Source organism: Drosophila navojoa, chromosome 4 (assembly GCF_054131105.1).
Source record: "Drosophila navojoa isolate 15081-1374.11 chromosome 4, UAZ_NAV_1.0, whole genome shotgun sequence".
Lineage (NCBI taxonomy): Eukaryota > Metazoa > Arthropoda > Insecta > Diptera > Drosophilidae > Drosophila > Drosophila navojoa.
This window is the reverse complement of record NC_142892.1, coordinates 14,676,274-14,693,184: the sequence shown is the minus strand read 5'-3', so window position 1 is coordinate 14,693,184 and position 16,911 is coordinate 14,676,274. Positions and strand designations below refer to the sequence as shown.

At 44.1% G+C, this 16,911-nt stretch overlaps 1 protein-coding gene across 1 annotated transcript in view; it reads left to right on the top strand.

The window, feature by feature from the left end:
* knrl (knirps-like) overlaps positions 1-3,885 on the top strand; it is a 28,707-nt gene extending 24,822 nt beyond the window's left edge. The window contains exon 4 of the mRNA XM_089259363.1: positions 629-3,885. Within this exon, the coding sequence (XP_089115489.1) occupies positions 629-2,530 (1,902 nt within the window). The 3' untranslated portion in view covers positions 2,531-3,885. The remainder of the gene's footprint in view (positions 1-628) is intronic.
* The last annotated feature ends 13,026 nt before the right edge of the window (positions 3,886-16,911 follow it).

The following is a 16,911-nucleotide window of genomic DNA, read 5'->3' as shown; positions in this document are numbered from 1 at the left end:
GAAAAGCAACTGAGAGAAAGAGAGGGAGAGAGAGAGAGAGCCAGAGAGTTAGCATGTAGTTGATGAAGACTTGACTTTGCTCAACTAGATGATACCCTGTTCATGATATAATGAACTTTCTTATATAAGGAAGCTCTGGGACAGTGAGAAAGAGAGAGTGAGAGAGAGAGAGCGAGCTAGCTTATAGCTGAGGAACACTTGACTATGCTGAGCTAGATGATACTCTATTCATTATATTTAAATGTAGTAGGCATAATGAGCTATATAAGAGGAAGCTCCCTTCTCTCTAAGAGCAACGACTACGTTGATCTGACACTTTCGTTGAGCAGGCACTCCTTACTATAATACAGCACAGGGCATCCGCAATACTTGAGCTCCTTCTGGGTATTTGCTGTAGGAAAGCAAATAAGAGTTGAGTGAGTTGAAAGTAAGGCAACAGTTGATCGAGCAGCAAACAAATAGATCAGTGACTAGAAGAGGTAGAAATGGTAAGGGGATCTGAAGAGAGCTCAAGTTGTCAGTGAGATGCTCGAGAATGAAACAAACATGGAATGAAACAAATAGTTAAGAGCTCTTCGCTCTGCTCCCATTACTAATCCACGTTTCCACTACGCTCTCTACTTTGCAGTCCTTCTTCGGCCGGTCGTACAACAATCTGTCCTCCATATCGGACTGCAAGAACAACGGCGAGTGCATCATCAACAAGAAGAACCGCACGGCCTGCAAGGCGTGCCGCCTGAAGAAGTGCCTCATGGTGGGCATGTCGAAGAGCGGCTCGCGCTATGGCCGCCGCTCCAATTGGTTCAAGATCCACTGCCTGCTGCAGGAGCAGCAGCAGCAGGCGGTGGCTGCCATGGCGGCGCACCACAACAGCCAGCAGGCGGGCGCGGCGGGCAACGCGGCCATCGGTGGTGCCTCCAACGGCTGTGTGAAGCCGGGCGGACCCGCGTCCTCGGCAGCGGCTGCGGCGCTGGGCATGCTGGGCCATGCGACGGGCGGCTACCCGGGCCTGTACGCAACGGGACCTCCGCGCAGCAAGGAGGAGCTGATGATGCTGGGCCTGGATGCCAGCGGCGACTATGGCGGCATCAAGCATCCAGCGCTGGTCGCCTCGCCGTCGGTCAGCTCGCCGGACTCGCACAACTCGGACAGCTCCGTGGAGGTGAGCAGCGTGCGTGGCAACTCGCTGCTGCAGCTGCAGGGCGCGGGCAAGCAGAGCGCCGGCGGCGATGCCGGCCAAGCGGTGCAGGGCGGCACAGCGCCCGGGCGACCGCCACAGCTGCGCAAGGATCTGGCTCCGTTTTTGCCATTGCCGTTCCCGGGTCTCGGCTCGATGCCCGTGATGCCACCGCCCGCATTTCTGCCGCCCTCACACCTGCTCTTCCCCGGCTACCATCCTGCGCTCTACTCCCATCACCAGGGCCTGCTGAAGCCCACGCCCGAGCAGCAGCAGGCGGCGGTGGCTGCTGCGGCGGTGCAGCACTTGTTCAACTCGAGCAATGCGAGCGGGCAGCGCTTTGCACCCCAGCTGCACGCCTCGGCGCCCTTTGGCCACGCCGGCCTCAAAGAGGAGTCCGCTCTCAGTCCCAACCACAGCAGCAGCAACAGCAACAACAACAACAATTTGCTGCCCAATGGCAGCAGAACAGCGACGAGTGCTGCGGACGAGCTGACGAAGCGCTTCTACCTAGATGCCGTGCTCAAGTCGCAGCAGCACAGTCCGCCTCCGCTGGCGACGAAGCTGCCGCCGCACAGCAAGCAGGACTACTCCATATCGGCGCTGGTCACGCCCAACTCGGAGAGTGGGCGGGAGCGCGTGAAGAGCAGGCAGAGCAACGGCGAGGCGGACGAGGAGGAGCGCGGAACGGGCACAGGCAGCGACAAGGCGGCCGACGAGGAGCTGGAGCTGCAACTGGAGCCGGAGGAGGGGGATGAGGATGAGGAGGATCTGGTGGTGTCCATGACGCCGCCGCGCTCTCCAGCCCAACAGCAGTCGGAGCAGCAACTGGCGGATGGGCAAGCAGCAGCCCAGGACAATCCCATTGACTTGAGCATGAAGACCACGGGCAGCTCCGGCTCCAGTTCCCGGAGCTGCAGCAGTATTAAGAGCAGCTGCACGCAGCTCGATGCCGACAACTGCAGCGATAATGAGCCAGCTGCTGAGAGGGAGCCAGCTGCGGATGGGGTGCTACGAGCAACAGCCCTCGACGAGGAGGACGCCGACGAGCAGGAGTCCACGGAGGCTGAGCTCGAGGATAACAGCACCACGGAGACGGTCAAGACCAGCATAGAGCAAACCCAAAACTTGAACAACAACAACAACAACAACAATACTAACAACAATAACAACAACAACAACAATAGCAACACCAGTGATAATGAGGCCAACGATAGCATCAAACGCAAACTGAACGAGCTGCTGCAGGAGTCGAACGGCTCGAAGCGTTTGCGCCTGAGCTCCCCGCCCGCAGCCGAATTGCCCGTGAAGCTGGCCACTTCGACGGCCCTCGATTTAACCAACAAGGTTTGATCGATAGGCGCGCAAACTTAGACAAAATGGCGACAGTTTGCCGCTAGGCGTAACACTATGCAACAAAGTATGGGCGCGAATGTAGAAGAGATTTCCATTAAAGTTAAAATTTAAATTCACACTGATTTAATTTAATATAACTGTTAGCTAAATATACTTGGATTTCATTTGCATTATTCTATATAAAATATATATTTTTTTAATAGTTCAATTATTTTTAGCATATTTCAGTTTATTTTATCATACAGTGGACCCAGAAACCAAATTAATATTAATAAAATTTAAAAAATTAAAATAATAATAATAATATGAAATTATTGTTAATAGCTAAATTCAACTGAAATAATTTATAAATTAATTGAAATAAATTAATTCACAGCAAAAATCTCCCAAATTAAGCAAAAATCTTGTTGCATAGTGTTATCTAAAATATGTATAAAATGTACCATTGACCACCTTCCGCTTGCTCTCCTACCACCTCTTCCACTTCCAAACCGCCAGCCAAATACAACAACAACAACAGCGTTCAATGTTAAGTTAAAGGTTCGAATCGTTTGTTATTGTTTTTATGTGTATTTGAATTTTTATTCGCCTTTGAAGATGTTATCACATCGTTTAAAACAACTAACGAAATGGCAAGAATTGTGAACAAATTAGCATATGTTCGATCTGAAAAGAATTATAACAAACGGCGCGAGTCGAGTTCTTAATTAGATGCAACGCATTAACAATGAAGAAGAAGAAGAAGCACAACAAATTTGAAATGTTGCGCGTATTTCGGAACGATGACAACAGGGAATGAAATCGTATCGAATCGAAACGAGATCAGCTCAAATCGTTGCAAAATTATGCAAAAAGAAAAAAAATAAAAATAAAAGACAATCTGTATCGTTTGCATAATGAATAGTGGAATTTGTTAATCTATAAGCCAAGTTTTTAGTTATATCTCTAGCATAATATAGTTATAATACAAATATATATATACATATAAAATTTCTTTAATAGGCATATGCAAATTATTTCAAGTATTTCTTAGTTTACAAATTGTAATTTTTAAATTCTATAAACAAATATATATATACATATATACATATATTCTATATATTTACTATATACCTGTACGATCATAGCGAATTTCAACTTGGAGTTATTAGTCACAATTAGCAAATTTGTATGTTTAGCCTTTGCCCTTATACTTATGTTAAATAAATCAATAGAACAACAACAACAACAACATGTTTAGCATAATTTATAATAATTATCTAAAGTATTTGTATCAGATGTTTTTTTCATGTGAAGCGCATGGGAAATATTGACGATATTAAATAAACACAAATAAATATTTCGATGAACGACTTTGATGGGCATTTCGATGGGTTTACTGGGCGTGTTAGGGGCCATGAGAAATTGGGTTAAAGACGGCATCAATATGCGCGCCTCGAGCTTATCATATTCATCGTTATGGAAAACATTTAGAGCAATGGGCCTGCCTAAGAGAAAGTGGATCATAAAGCTAAACGATATGGAAGAGTTTGTTGTATTTCTTATAAATATATAAAATATGAAAATGATATAACGAAATCAATTTATGATTACACAGAGGAAATAGAGAAATATAATAATAATAATTTATTTAAATAGTTAGCTATATCTATATCACTTAATTGACTAAAATCGGAATTCATTTTCTTTTGGAAATTTCAATGTTTCACTGTTGCATCAAATAAGTTGCTTAAACTAGAAATTAAACAGGGAATCTCTACTGCTGCTGCTGCTGCTACTTCTCCTGCTGCTGCTGCTGCTGCTCTTGCTTTTATCTGAGAATCAGTCCCCAGACACTCGTCAGCAAGTGCAAACTGCAGTTCAGCGAAAACAATTCCCACACAAAGCAGCGAGCGGATCTTTTTCTCAGAGCCGCAGCGCACAGAGCTTCAGCTGTGTCAATGTGCATACCAAGAGAGCCAATCAATCCGAAATCTATTTCAATCAATCTTTGCGTAATTGTAAATACTTTCAACATATTTCGCTGTGCCATTGGCAACGGCTGACAGTCGCGACGGCGACGAGTCGACGGCAAATGGCGCGAAAATTATAGCAAATGCTCCACAGAGCGAGACAGAGAGATAGACACAGAGAGAGAGAGAGAGGGAGCTTGTTGGGTGCGGGGCATAGGCTATAAGACCTGAATTCGTTTCTATTTATTTCACACTTGAATTGATGCGCTGCTGCAGATTGACATTTTGCAAATGCTGAGCTTGCTCGACTCTTGGTTAGCTGCCTGTGCCAAGCGATTGCCAGCAGAGACTCGAATGGAGGCAGACAGAAGTTGCCTCTGGGGCGCATTGGGTGCAGGCTTGGCCATCGCCGTCGTAGACCCGAGACGAGCTTGACGAGTTGACGCGCCAAGCGCAAGAGATCTAGTCAGCCGCTGGGGCACTGCTGCCACGTACTCCTCCCCTTCTCCCCGCCTCTTGTTCTTCTCCTTGGTGGGGCGTCCCTTGGCGCATTGTCAGCACTGAATAGTAGTGCAAATAAATTTCAATTGCGAGACACATTCTCCCACTGACATTGTTTGACACCTTGACTGCACACACACACACACACACACCAACACACAGTGAATTTGCATGTAAATGACAGTTAAAGAGAGAGAGAGAGAGTGTGAGAGAGGGGCAGAGGGAGGTGCGCAGTATTTGATCTGCAAAGATTGGCCAACACCCAGCGGCGTTTTTTTCTTTTTTTTTCTTTGCTAACAAGCTGGCAAAAATCAGTTAAGCGACGTCTTCTATAGACAACGTTGACGACGAAGACGACGCACCCAGCTACCAGTTGATAGTCTGTTTGCTGCGATCCCTAGCTCTGGCTCTGGCTCTGGCTCTGGCTCTACTCCATTTATATGCTCCAAATCCATTAAGTGTTTTTAGCGCTTTTATTTGCTGCCCACACAAAGAGAGAGAGAGGGAGACAGATGCTGACTACACCCTAAACTCATGGAACACTTTCCGCACCTACGACAACAACAACAACAACAACAACAGCAACAACAACATCTACAACGAAGAGATGTGACACCAACGCCAACTGCGAGTGGAACTCCCAGGTTGCTTTGGCTCTGCACGCATGAGTGTGGCTGCCGCTCCAAGCCCCAGTTTGGAAGCGTGTTGTGTGCCAATATTAACACCTAGCTGCAAAAATCATGAACTGTTCCGCAGCTCGAGCTGAGCAGCTCGTTGATGCGCTGAAAGCCTCCGCCTGGAGTCTGAGCGACTACTCTGAATGCATTTCAACGAGCGCTGGCAACTGGTACTTCCATTGAATAATGTAATCAACACGCCCACACGGACAACGCCCAGGCAATTGAGCCGCGCTCTCTGGCCCCACTGATGCTCATGTGGAATCAAGTTTACTCTTAACTGGGTTAAGAGTTGTGCAATCGGAACGGAAACTGTTGCTGGAAACTGGAGTGAATCAAGGGAAAATGCTTGAAAATGTGAGTTACAGCTAGACATGGAATGGAAATTGGATTATTATGATCTGAGATCTTAGAGATCATAAATGATTACTATTCTATATATGTATGACAAAATATATATATATAATAACACATTTTCATTTAATTTCACATTTAATAAATATCTATCAAACTACATTTTTCTGTATATATAGATCTATTCTCATATCATCTAAACTAATCTCTATTATCTATTTTGAACTTTCAACTGTCAGAATGGAATGCCTGAACGCTTCGCTGCTCTTTCTATATTTCATTATATATAGATTATCATAGTTTTAATTATGATAATTTCTTAAATGGTGTGATTAAAATAACGATAAGAATTAAAAAATGGGACCAAGACGTGTGTATTGTGTCAAAAAAAAATATCAAGTAGCCGCACTCGGCATTTACATATTGATCACATTAGCCGAAAACCCGATTAGAGAGAGAGAGGGAGAGAGAGAGGGAGCATGAGAGAGTGAGAGATGCTGAGCAGTTCTTTAGGCGTTTCCCAGCCATAATCGAAGACAGGGGCAGAAAACAACAAAAGGCACAGACAGAGATGAAGCTGAAGCTGAAGCTGATGCTGATGCTGATGGAGATGAGAGACTGTGAGGCGATGTGGCTAAAGCCGCAGCCTAAATGCCGCTAAGTGCCAAAATGACAAGCATAGCAAAACGTTGTGTGTGTGGGGGGAGGGGGAGAGGGATGGGGCGGTGTCTTACGGTGGGCTAGTGGTGGTGCTGATGCTGGTGGTGGGAGCCGCTTGGCATGACTTTGCTCAATGCCAGGCGCGCATACCATGGCCACATTAACTACTCCATAAAAGGTGTAAAGAAATCACTTAAGTACTTGTATGTCACTCCTTTGTCAAAGTAAATCATAGTGCGGTACCGTCCGGACGGGTTTTTATAGCCAGTCACACAGCCAACAGGCCAACAGGCAACAGGCAACCGGCCCCAAAAACCCAGAGATAGATAAAGCTACACACAGCAGCCATAGCGCAGCTCCATCTCTGTCTGTGTGTGTGTGTGTGTGTATAAAATATAGGCGTAGAATGCTTTGGGTTATAAAGAATAAACGGGGGAGTTTTATTGACAGCCGCAATTACCACATAATCATGCAACAAATATGATGCTTGGATGGCAGCCCGTTGATGACGTAGCGTTGTCTATGGAGCATGAAGTAGTCAGTGCTACGTTCAGAGGGAACAACAGCAACAACAACAACAAGAGCCCAACAAAAACGTGCTGATCCATTACGGGTGGCAGGGGTCCACGAATCTGGACAGCGATTGAGAGTGAGGGAGCGAGCAGGAGAGCAGGAGCCGAGGGGAAGCGAGCGACAATCAGAGCTACAACACCAGCCACATTTTTGTCTAGACTTATTGAGTGATCGTGGCAGGAGCCAAGACAACAACAACAACAACAGCAGCAACAACAACAACAGCAACAGTGCAAAGGCGCAGCCGTTTTTTTTAATGGGGTGGCAATCACTTGGACGACGACGAGTCCAACTGCAACTCCCAGTCCCGTGGCCAGGCCGCAGCATCAAATTATGGTCAAGTTGTTCGCCAAGCAACAGGCGATGCCAGCAGCAGCACCAGCAGCAGCAGCAGCAGCCTCGTTTTTGTGCTCTGAACTGGGTTGGCAGATACTTAAGAAATATGTTATTAAATAATAATGGAGTGCGTGGTTAATAGATACAACAACAACAACAGCAACAACAACAACAACAACTGCAGCTGCTGTGGCAGTGTGAAAGAAGTGTGCGGCCCCCTCGGCGCAATCATTGTTAACAATCAATTAAGGAAATAAGTTGTTTATAAAATGTTGCTATTACTTTGCGAGCGCAGCTACCATAAATACGTGTATGGCATGGCTTTTGACTGCACAGACATTACACTCTCCAGCAGTTTGGGCAACAGGGCTGCAACGCTTAAAGAAGAAGAAGAATATATGTAACTTGTTAGAATATCTGAAAGCAGCTGCTTGATAAGGTTTAATTTAATTAATCTAACAAAGCTCAATTTATGAATGTTTAAGTAGGTTACAAGGCCTGTATATATATATACATACATATATACACAAGTAAATGTATCTTAGGAAAGGTCAATAGCTGAATTAGCCTAGGAGCTTTGGGTTCAATTTGTTGACATAATTTACAAACCTTTAGCTGAATCTCGAGTTCAGCTAGAGTTCAGAGTTCCTTCATTATAAAATCATAAAAATATATAAATATTTATGTATATTTCTCTTGCCGAAACGCTGATATATACGCATATCTGGGCTGCGCCAGCAATCGACAAATTTCTCATAATTTTCCCTTCTTTGATATCATCTCAATATAATGAATGTATTGCATCCCTGGGTAAGAGTTTCGTGCAGCGCAGTGTCTCATTTGCAGCTGATATGGGAGATGAACCATCACTTTGGGCAATGCTCTTGGCAAATATGTTTTAATTAATGAGTGGTAGACAGTTAATGAAACTGTTATAGTTTGTATATGTGTATACAAAGCGAGCTGAAATATCTACATAATGCCATATATGCGGAGCCATATGGAAGAGTTTATTAACCCGCTCTTGTTAGAGGGCCACAGCAGCAACAACAAAGCGATGCCACGAGATGCTGTCGAACCCAAAAAAGGGCAATCTTTATGCGAAAGATCATTAATCAAGACACCCAGCAGGTGCGGTTCGAACTTTGGTAGCAAAACTCCGCCAGTTCGACTACCGAACTGTACTACGACGACGGCGACGACGACGATGGTGAAGTGGTGGTAATTCCAGCCGATGGTCAACTTGGAGCATGTTCAGGCCCATGATTAGTGGCGGTGGCTACTTTAATGAGCGTTAACTGCGCCACAAAGTTCATTAAGTGCAGTTCGTCGCTGCGCACACACATGGCGTATGATTGATGTGCGATCATTTGTTTTTGGGCGGAAAATTCAGAAAATGCTCGGTGCCAAAAATTGTGCGCCCAAATTGGAAAACATTAATCAACACACACAAAAGATTTCGCTGATGAGAAGTTCTTCGTTTGCAATTTGCATTGCTTCGATTTGGCTGACTTCGACTTCAATCAGCGCTGCTTCTACCATTTCGACTTCAATGCGGAAACTCATCCAAAAACTTTTGACTTTGCACACATACACACACTCATACCTCGGGCAGCGCATGTGGCATTAATTTTGATTAATGGCCAAAATTGCTGGTTTGACCATTTTAAAAAATTTTAATTGTTTTCAAATCGGCGCTGCCAGGGCGAGTCAAAGTCTCTAAACTGCGCGTTCTACAAATAATTATAAGCAGTTTTTAATGATAATAAAAAAAACGCACATATTTATATGTATATATAGATGGCAAGAAGAAGCACACACAAATTATACTCAGAGAGAGAGAGAGAGAGAGAGAGAAGAAAAAAAAGTCAAACAAAGCAATCGCCAGCTGCTTTGGGAGCAGCACTAATTGTTACAGATCTTCTGGCGAAGAGGCGCACAAGTTGCTACCAGTTCTGACCCTCGGGCCATTTGTGGCGTTTTGTTTTTCCTTTTTCAACTTTTTGCTTCAACCCGGCTATAGTTATATATATATCTGCTTTTCATTCTTGAAAGCAAGTGCCGCTAAGTGGCCAACCAGGGGGGATGGACACTGGACAGCCGCGGAGGGGCCGAAGCACGCGCTAACACACAAAGCAAAACTCAAAAACAATTAAGAAAGTTACCAAAAAAAAACGAGCTTTTCGAGCATTGAAAGATAATATACCCGCAGAAGAAGAGGTGCGAAGCGATTATTGTAGAAAGACGTGACAGATAACTTAACTTAACGATATCTGAACAGTTATTGCTTATTTATAGATGAACTGCTTCAATCTGATGCTCTCAATAGTAATTATGTTATCGATAAATATGTGAAGAGGTTAAGGTTAAGGAGAGCATAAACCTTATATATGTATGTAGCATTGAGGTTAAGGTTTAAGGAAAGTATGAAACGATCAACATTATATATAACATTAAGGGTAAACGTGAATAGTACTCTAAGGAGAGTATGGAATTATCGGTAAATATGTTATAATAAGGTTCTGCCCTAAGGAAATTTACAGGTGTATCCAGAGTACTTGAATCCGATGCAGTTATCGATAAATACGTAACATTAATTACTAAATTACTAGCCGATATAAACGGACCACTTAAATCTGACTCTAAATAATAATTATGATATCGGTAAATAGCTAACAATGTGAAGATAAGTAGTTTTCTAAAGAAGTTATGGACTTTTCAACATATATATTTATATAAATAAAGGGAATACTTTCTTCAGTTACTTTTACATATATTATTCTTTGAGATCCTAAAAAACTAATCGTAAATATAAACAAAATTTATTGATTTAACTCAAAATTACAAAAAAAAATTACAGTCTCTGCTCTTAACTTTTACTTTTTATTGTCTACATTTACGGGGAATCAAATGTATCAATTTTTTATTTCCTTTATCCTAATCAGGCCAGAGACTCCATCCTCCATCGTTTTTACTATATACAATTCGCTTTCAGGCATTCTACCCACCTGTACGGTTTATATGCTTACAGGGTATTAAATAAAAATGTAACGACTGGCAATTGGAGGATTGTAGGTCAGAATGCCTGCAGTTTATTGTGGGAACGCCAGATATTCGCAATGGCTGGAGCACAAACATTTCAATCCATCAAATCTCGCTGATTGTTCTTAATTGCTCCATAGCAGCGGCTGGCCACCAAGTGGTGAAGTGCTGCAGTGGTGCAGTGGTGCGATGGAGCGGTGGTGCCGTGCAGAGGTGGCCAAGTGTTCAAGTAGTCAACTGGTCCAGTGGCCAATGGCTCAGTTGTTCCACCACCCAACTCAGAGCGCTCTTTGCGCCTTTGCGGTAGATCCCGCGCACAAACATTTCCGAAACGAACAAAAATTCTCAAAATGACTCCAAAAACAAAAATGAAGGCAGTCAAGTTGCTGCTGCTGTTGCTGCTGCAGTTGCTGTTGCTCTGGCAAAATGCTGTAAATTCCATAAATCTGTCAAGCGAAGCCAACGTCTGCACTTGTTCGGCTGGCCTCGCTGGCCCGACTCGGCCCGGCTCTCTGGCCTGAGCGGGGCAGCGCCTTGCAAATCTTGGCATGTGAAATACGCAGATTTGCTGAGTTTTATGGGCCGCACAGACAATGCTGTTGCTATTGCTGTTGCTGTTGCTGTTGCTGTTGGCCTGCCACAGAGATGAGACGCACGCGTTTCGGTGCTGCATTCCGTAACTGCATTCGCCCAGTGCCATAAACTTGGCTAAAGCGCAAAGAAAAGCGGCTGCCTTTTGAAAGTGGCGGCAACAGCAACACGTGCAGAGATGTGCATGATGATGACCCGGCCACTTGAACTGACTGACTAGCTGGCTGGCTGGCTGACTAGCTGGCTGACTCGCTGGCTGACTCGCTGGCTTGGATGGATTGATGGATTGTTGCTTTGGTGGCATCGTCCAGTGTAAATGAAGACCTGTGCCTTAGCCTGCCACCAGCCACCAGCCACCAGCCAGTGGCCACTTGTTGCCGCAGTCGGCAGTCGGCAGTCGTCGGCACCAAAAAGCACCGAAAAGCTAATTTAAAGCAATTTAGTTTGAACGCGCGCGCATTTCCATGCCAACAGAGACGCTTCAAAAGCTGCACGAAATGAGGCTGAATGATGCACGCCAACAACTTTTGGAACGTTGCCCGGTACGAGCATTTATTTATGATATCAATGCAAGCACTACACCAACAACAACAGTAACAACAACAACAACAACGACTGTAAGTGCAACTGCAAAGAGTTTCCACAGTTTCTGATGGCCATGAGTTGATAGCCAGTCATCGCCGCATTGACACAATGGGCCCACAGCAGCACTAACTGCAGCAGCGGAATGCATCCAACTGCATCCAGCTCCACCTCCATTGCCACCTTCACAGCGCCAATTATTCGATTAGAAATTCCGTTAGCCGTCGCCTTGCCTTGCTGACCATTAAATTGAACCTTTTCAAGTGAATCTCTCCCAGGTGAAGCTCATGTAGAGAAGGCCTGAAAGTCGAAATGAATCTATGGACTTTGTATATTGATATTGATTGTAGAGCTGACTTACTTAAATGAAAAACTCCAATATATAAAAGAAAAGCGTCGTATATAAATGAAAGCCTGTGCTCAAGCTTAATTTATTTAATGGCAAACTTAAGTCGCACTTAAAGTGAACCAAGCAGAACTTTAATTAATTTCGGTTCTGCTGCGCTATTGACTCAGCTCAAGTGTTAGCTTCAGCTTAAAGAAAAACTTTTAACACCAGCTTGCCTCATCTGCAAAGAAAGCTTCAATGTGCTTGTAAAAAGCAAAGCTTGAAAGGCAAAGCTTTAACAATAATCCGAAAAGCTTTAATGTGCTTTCAACAATTCACAGTAAATATATAATATGTAAATTTTACAAATTTATTATATTAAAATGTAGTTAAGTTTTACATATTAAAGATTGATTCCATTAATTTAGAAGGTTCCATTGTGCTTTCTCAGTCGGTATATAAATTAAGAGCTATTCTATTCACAAAATTGTCCAACTTTTAAAAGGTAAAGCTTGCCTTGTCTAAAAGAGCATTGTTGACATTAATATTGTAAAATCTATGCAATAATAAGCTCGCCTTTTGCATTGAAAAAAAGCTTTAATGTGCTTTACCATCCCAGGCGTTCCACAAAATTAACATCCTGTTGTTTTTCATATATCAAAGCTTGTTCTGAAAGTTTCTTCGTCCAGCTCTCTAAAAGTCCATTAGATTTACAAATTTCTGTATTTCCGTATAGTGCCAATGGGTTAAGCTGGCCTTAACCGGTTGAACTTTTGCGAACGGTGAGCGCTGGCAATCAAATCAACTGTGAACTACTTAAAATCAGACACTAAACCAACTAAAGGCAAAGAATCAAATTGGCCAGCCACTGCCTCAGCTGCTGTTCTCGACTGTTTCCAACTGCAGGGCTAATGAACCAATTACTTGCTGAGGCCATAAAACAGACAGCAATGCGAGCATTCTAAGTGCTCGGCTACGATGATGGCGATGCTTGAGCTACAATTCCCACCGTCACCATGGACCAACCAACGGCAAAAAACAATATGCATGAGCGTACGGAGACTTGGGACTGAGAAACTGAGGCAACTGAGGCAACCGAGAGACAGATCGGACACTGGGACGGAGGGATCGTGGCTGACCTCTATCTTTGGACAAAAGCGCCCAACTAAAACGAAACCGAAATGCAGCTGAGTGGAATCAACTAGACCGACATTAAAGAGCCGTGGCGAAGACTGTGGAAGAAGCTGGCCTCAAGGCAACGACGGGCAACGACGGGCAACAAGCACTAGCCAGATCGATTCGAAGCACGAAAAATGTGCGCCTCCACAAAGATATTGGGACTGTCATAAAACAATATTATTGGCATTATTACATTTAAGTGTTGACAGCATAATAAAATAATTGTCGACAGACAATTTACAACAACAACAACAACAACAACAACTGGTGAAATTCAAGTCTCGATCGAGTCGATCGTTCTGCATTTCATTGAATGGCCAGCCTTGGTGCAGGGGGAACGGGCCATGGGGTATCGTTGTCGTTTCCCATGTAAAACACTTTTAAAAATCACACTCACAACTCAAACCGAATGCAAAGTGCAACAAGTCATCAGGACACTGGCTCTGACTCCAACTCCAACTCCAACTGCGACTGTGACTCCATCTCCGACTCTTTTTAGTGAATATCTCTGGACTGTAGCTCGCTTGAAGATCAAACGAATTGTGCGGCGCTCGCAGAGCGGAAGAGAGATGGAGCGAGTGATTGAGAGAGCGAGAGGGCTGCCTAGACGCTCATTCATATAATTCACCCTCATTTCATAATAAATTGCTCTCAATTGATCACGACAATCGACAGCGATGAAAAGTCATGCCAAAGTTGACTCTGGATCGGCGAAACATACGACGAAACGAAAACGAAACACGGCGCATAGCTAAATTGGCAATGGCAAAAGGTGCGACGGCAACGAGCGACGAGCAACGAGAAAACGTTCAACGGCATCGATAAAGCCTACCCTTCCCCACCCCGTTCACCCTCGATATGCCCTCGCATCTGCCCTGCTGATCTGTTGGCGGCGTTAAGTTGTAGGTGCAAAAGGCTGGACCAATGTCCACTCTCCATACTCCACACTCCACTCTCCACTCGACTGGTCTGCAAGGCAAATAAGTCATAGAAAAGCGCCGACTACATAGGAAATTGCTCCAATATTTTGTGAGCGCTGCCTGATTGGAATTATCGCACAGACCTCTGCCAGACCAGGCGCACCACTACCCACCCATAAGCTGTCTCTGCTGTGGCTCTGTGCCCGCAGGAAACGCTGCCAACATCGACGCCACACTGCACTGTGGATTGATGATGAATTATGTAGAGCACGAAATACGATGATGTTGTGGCTGCTGCTGCTGCTGCTAGTGGTGCCGAGTGGTGCTGAATGCCACCAAATGGTGTGGGAGTTGCGCTGATTTGGCAGCACAGCTCACGAAGTCGTTGTGGAATTTTAATGAAAAATATATATGTAGATGAAAAACAATTGTGAAAAATGCAAAAAGGAAATTTGCACTCCATGTCAAATGGCATGAAATATAAAAGAAAATGTATGAAAAACCAAAATTATTACATTTATGTAAAGTGAATAGAAATCGCAATAAATTAAAAATAATAAATTTACCATGAAAGCTAAAATGACTCTACTATTTATATAAAAGTGAAATAAATAAAAACTGAAACTTAATTTATGAAAAATGTATTTATTTATTTATTAAATTATTGCAAAGAAATACTTCTCTCTCTCTCTCTCTCTCTCTCTCTCTCTCTCTCTCACTCTCTCTCTCTCTCTGTACCTTCCATGCTCCCAGTCTCTCTCCTCTAATTTGTTCTCTCATTTCAGCTCTCTCTCTCTCTCTCTCTTTCTGTCAGTCTATCTCTCTCTCTTTCACTCTTTCACTCTCTCTCTCTCTCTCTCTCTCTCTCTCTCTCTCACTGTACCTCCCATGGTCCCTTGTCTCTCTCCTCTATTTTGTTCTCTCTCTTTCTGTCAGTCCATCTCTCTCTCTCTCACTCTCTCTGGCTCCTACTCGTTCTTTCTTCTATATTATTCTAACTGTCCCCTGTCTTTCTCTTCTCTCTCTTTCTCTATCTCCCTCTCTCACTCTTTTCTTAAATAGCCCTCAACAAGAAAATTCCAATAAACCCATACCATTCCCTGCTAGTTTTCTGCTCCTATCAACTGCACTCAGCTCGTCTGTTCCAAATACTTGACAGAACATTTAAATTTCAAGCAGCAGCTAGCAGTTCGTCATCTCAATTAAGTGAGCTGTGATAATTAATCGATAATTGTCACTGTGAGCAGCAGAGGTGCGTAAGAATAACTGGGGAATTGCCGCTAAATGTAGCCGTGAAATCCATATGCATAATTCCTGAGAAAAGGCGAACGGCGAATGGGCGATCGGCAGGCGTGGCTCAGGCTGCGTAGACAAATCTGCAATCATTTGCGGCCAAGAGACAAGAATTGCTGCATGGAACTATGCCAAGCTGGACCCGTTACCCGTTTGTTGTGTGGCTTTGTTATTAGTGGTAATAACCGCGGGACATACTCACAGGCAGCAGCAGCAGCAGCAGCAGCACCAGCACCAGCAACTGCAATGGCACCACGCACCACAACCAGCAGCCAGCAGCCAGCGGTTGCCAGTTGCCAGTTGGCCCAAGATGCCACGCTGAACCCACATGCACTTTGCGGTAAATGAAGTCTTGGACTTGGTCTAGGCACCAAATTGTGTTATCAAGCCATGGGAATTGCCCTGCATGCCTACAGACCCATACGGGCCATGGAAATTGTGCAAAAAGCCAAAACCAAAACCCCAAAAAAAAAGCCAAAAGACTCCATGTACAGGTAGCCGCTATGCCAGCGAGACCCAATGAAAAACTCGTTAGAGTGGACCACCACTCTGCGTGTGAGTCTGAGTCGGAGCCGAACGAGAGCTCAGCTCCAACACTCTCCAGAGTGTCCAGAGTGTCGAGAGTGTCCAGTGTGTCCGACACTCACCTTGCTGCATTATTTCACCAAATCATTTCATGCCACATTAATCCACTTTACCATCATCATCATCATCATCAGCTGCGTCGTCTCCGCTTGGACATGATCCAAACCTGGAAAACTGCAATGTCTGGGAAATTTCTGACGATGACGACGACGACGACGACGTGTGCCTAGAGGGTGTCAATTGATGCATATGAAAAATTGCAATTTCTATGCGCCGGCATGTTTGTTGTTGTTGTTATTGTGGGGGGAGGACTGCATAACAGCCTGTTTGCTATTTGAGCACCCTAACAGGGTAGGTTAGCTTGGCTATGAGGAATGGCAGCCAAAAGGCTCTGGAGGACATAGAGATCTTTAAGAAAGAATAACTATTAAGAGATACATCTATGATATTATATTATATGATTTTTGAGGAAGATCTGCTGTAAGTTCTAGAAGAAAACGAAGAGATCCTTAAGATATCTTATGGTATATATCACATAGATGTGACTTCGAATAAACAAGAGGAATATCAAAACAGCTAGACGAAGTCTTTAGACGAACTCTTTTTATTATATTTATATAACTTCTTAGATAGAGATTCCAAACTGTTCCATTTCTTATAGCTAACATTTTTGTAGTGTATCTCCTACATCACCATATTTAGCCATCATGTGCATATAACATACAGCATTCGAGCCATGAATGTTTGGGTACTGGGCTCAATTTACTATTAGCGTGACTTTTGGGTTAGTTTTTCTATTCGTCAT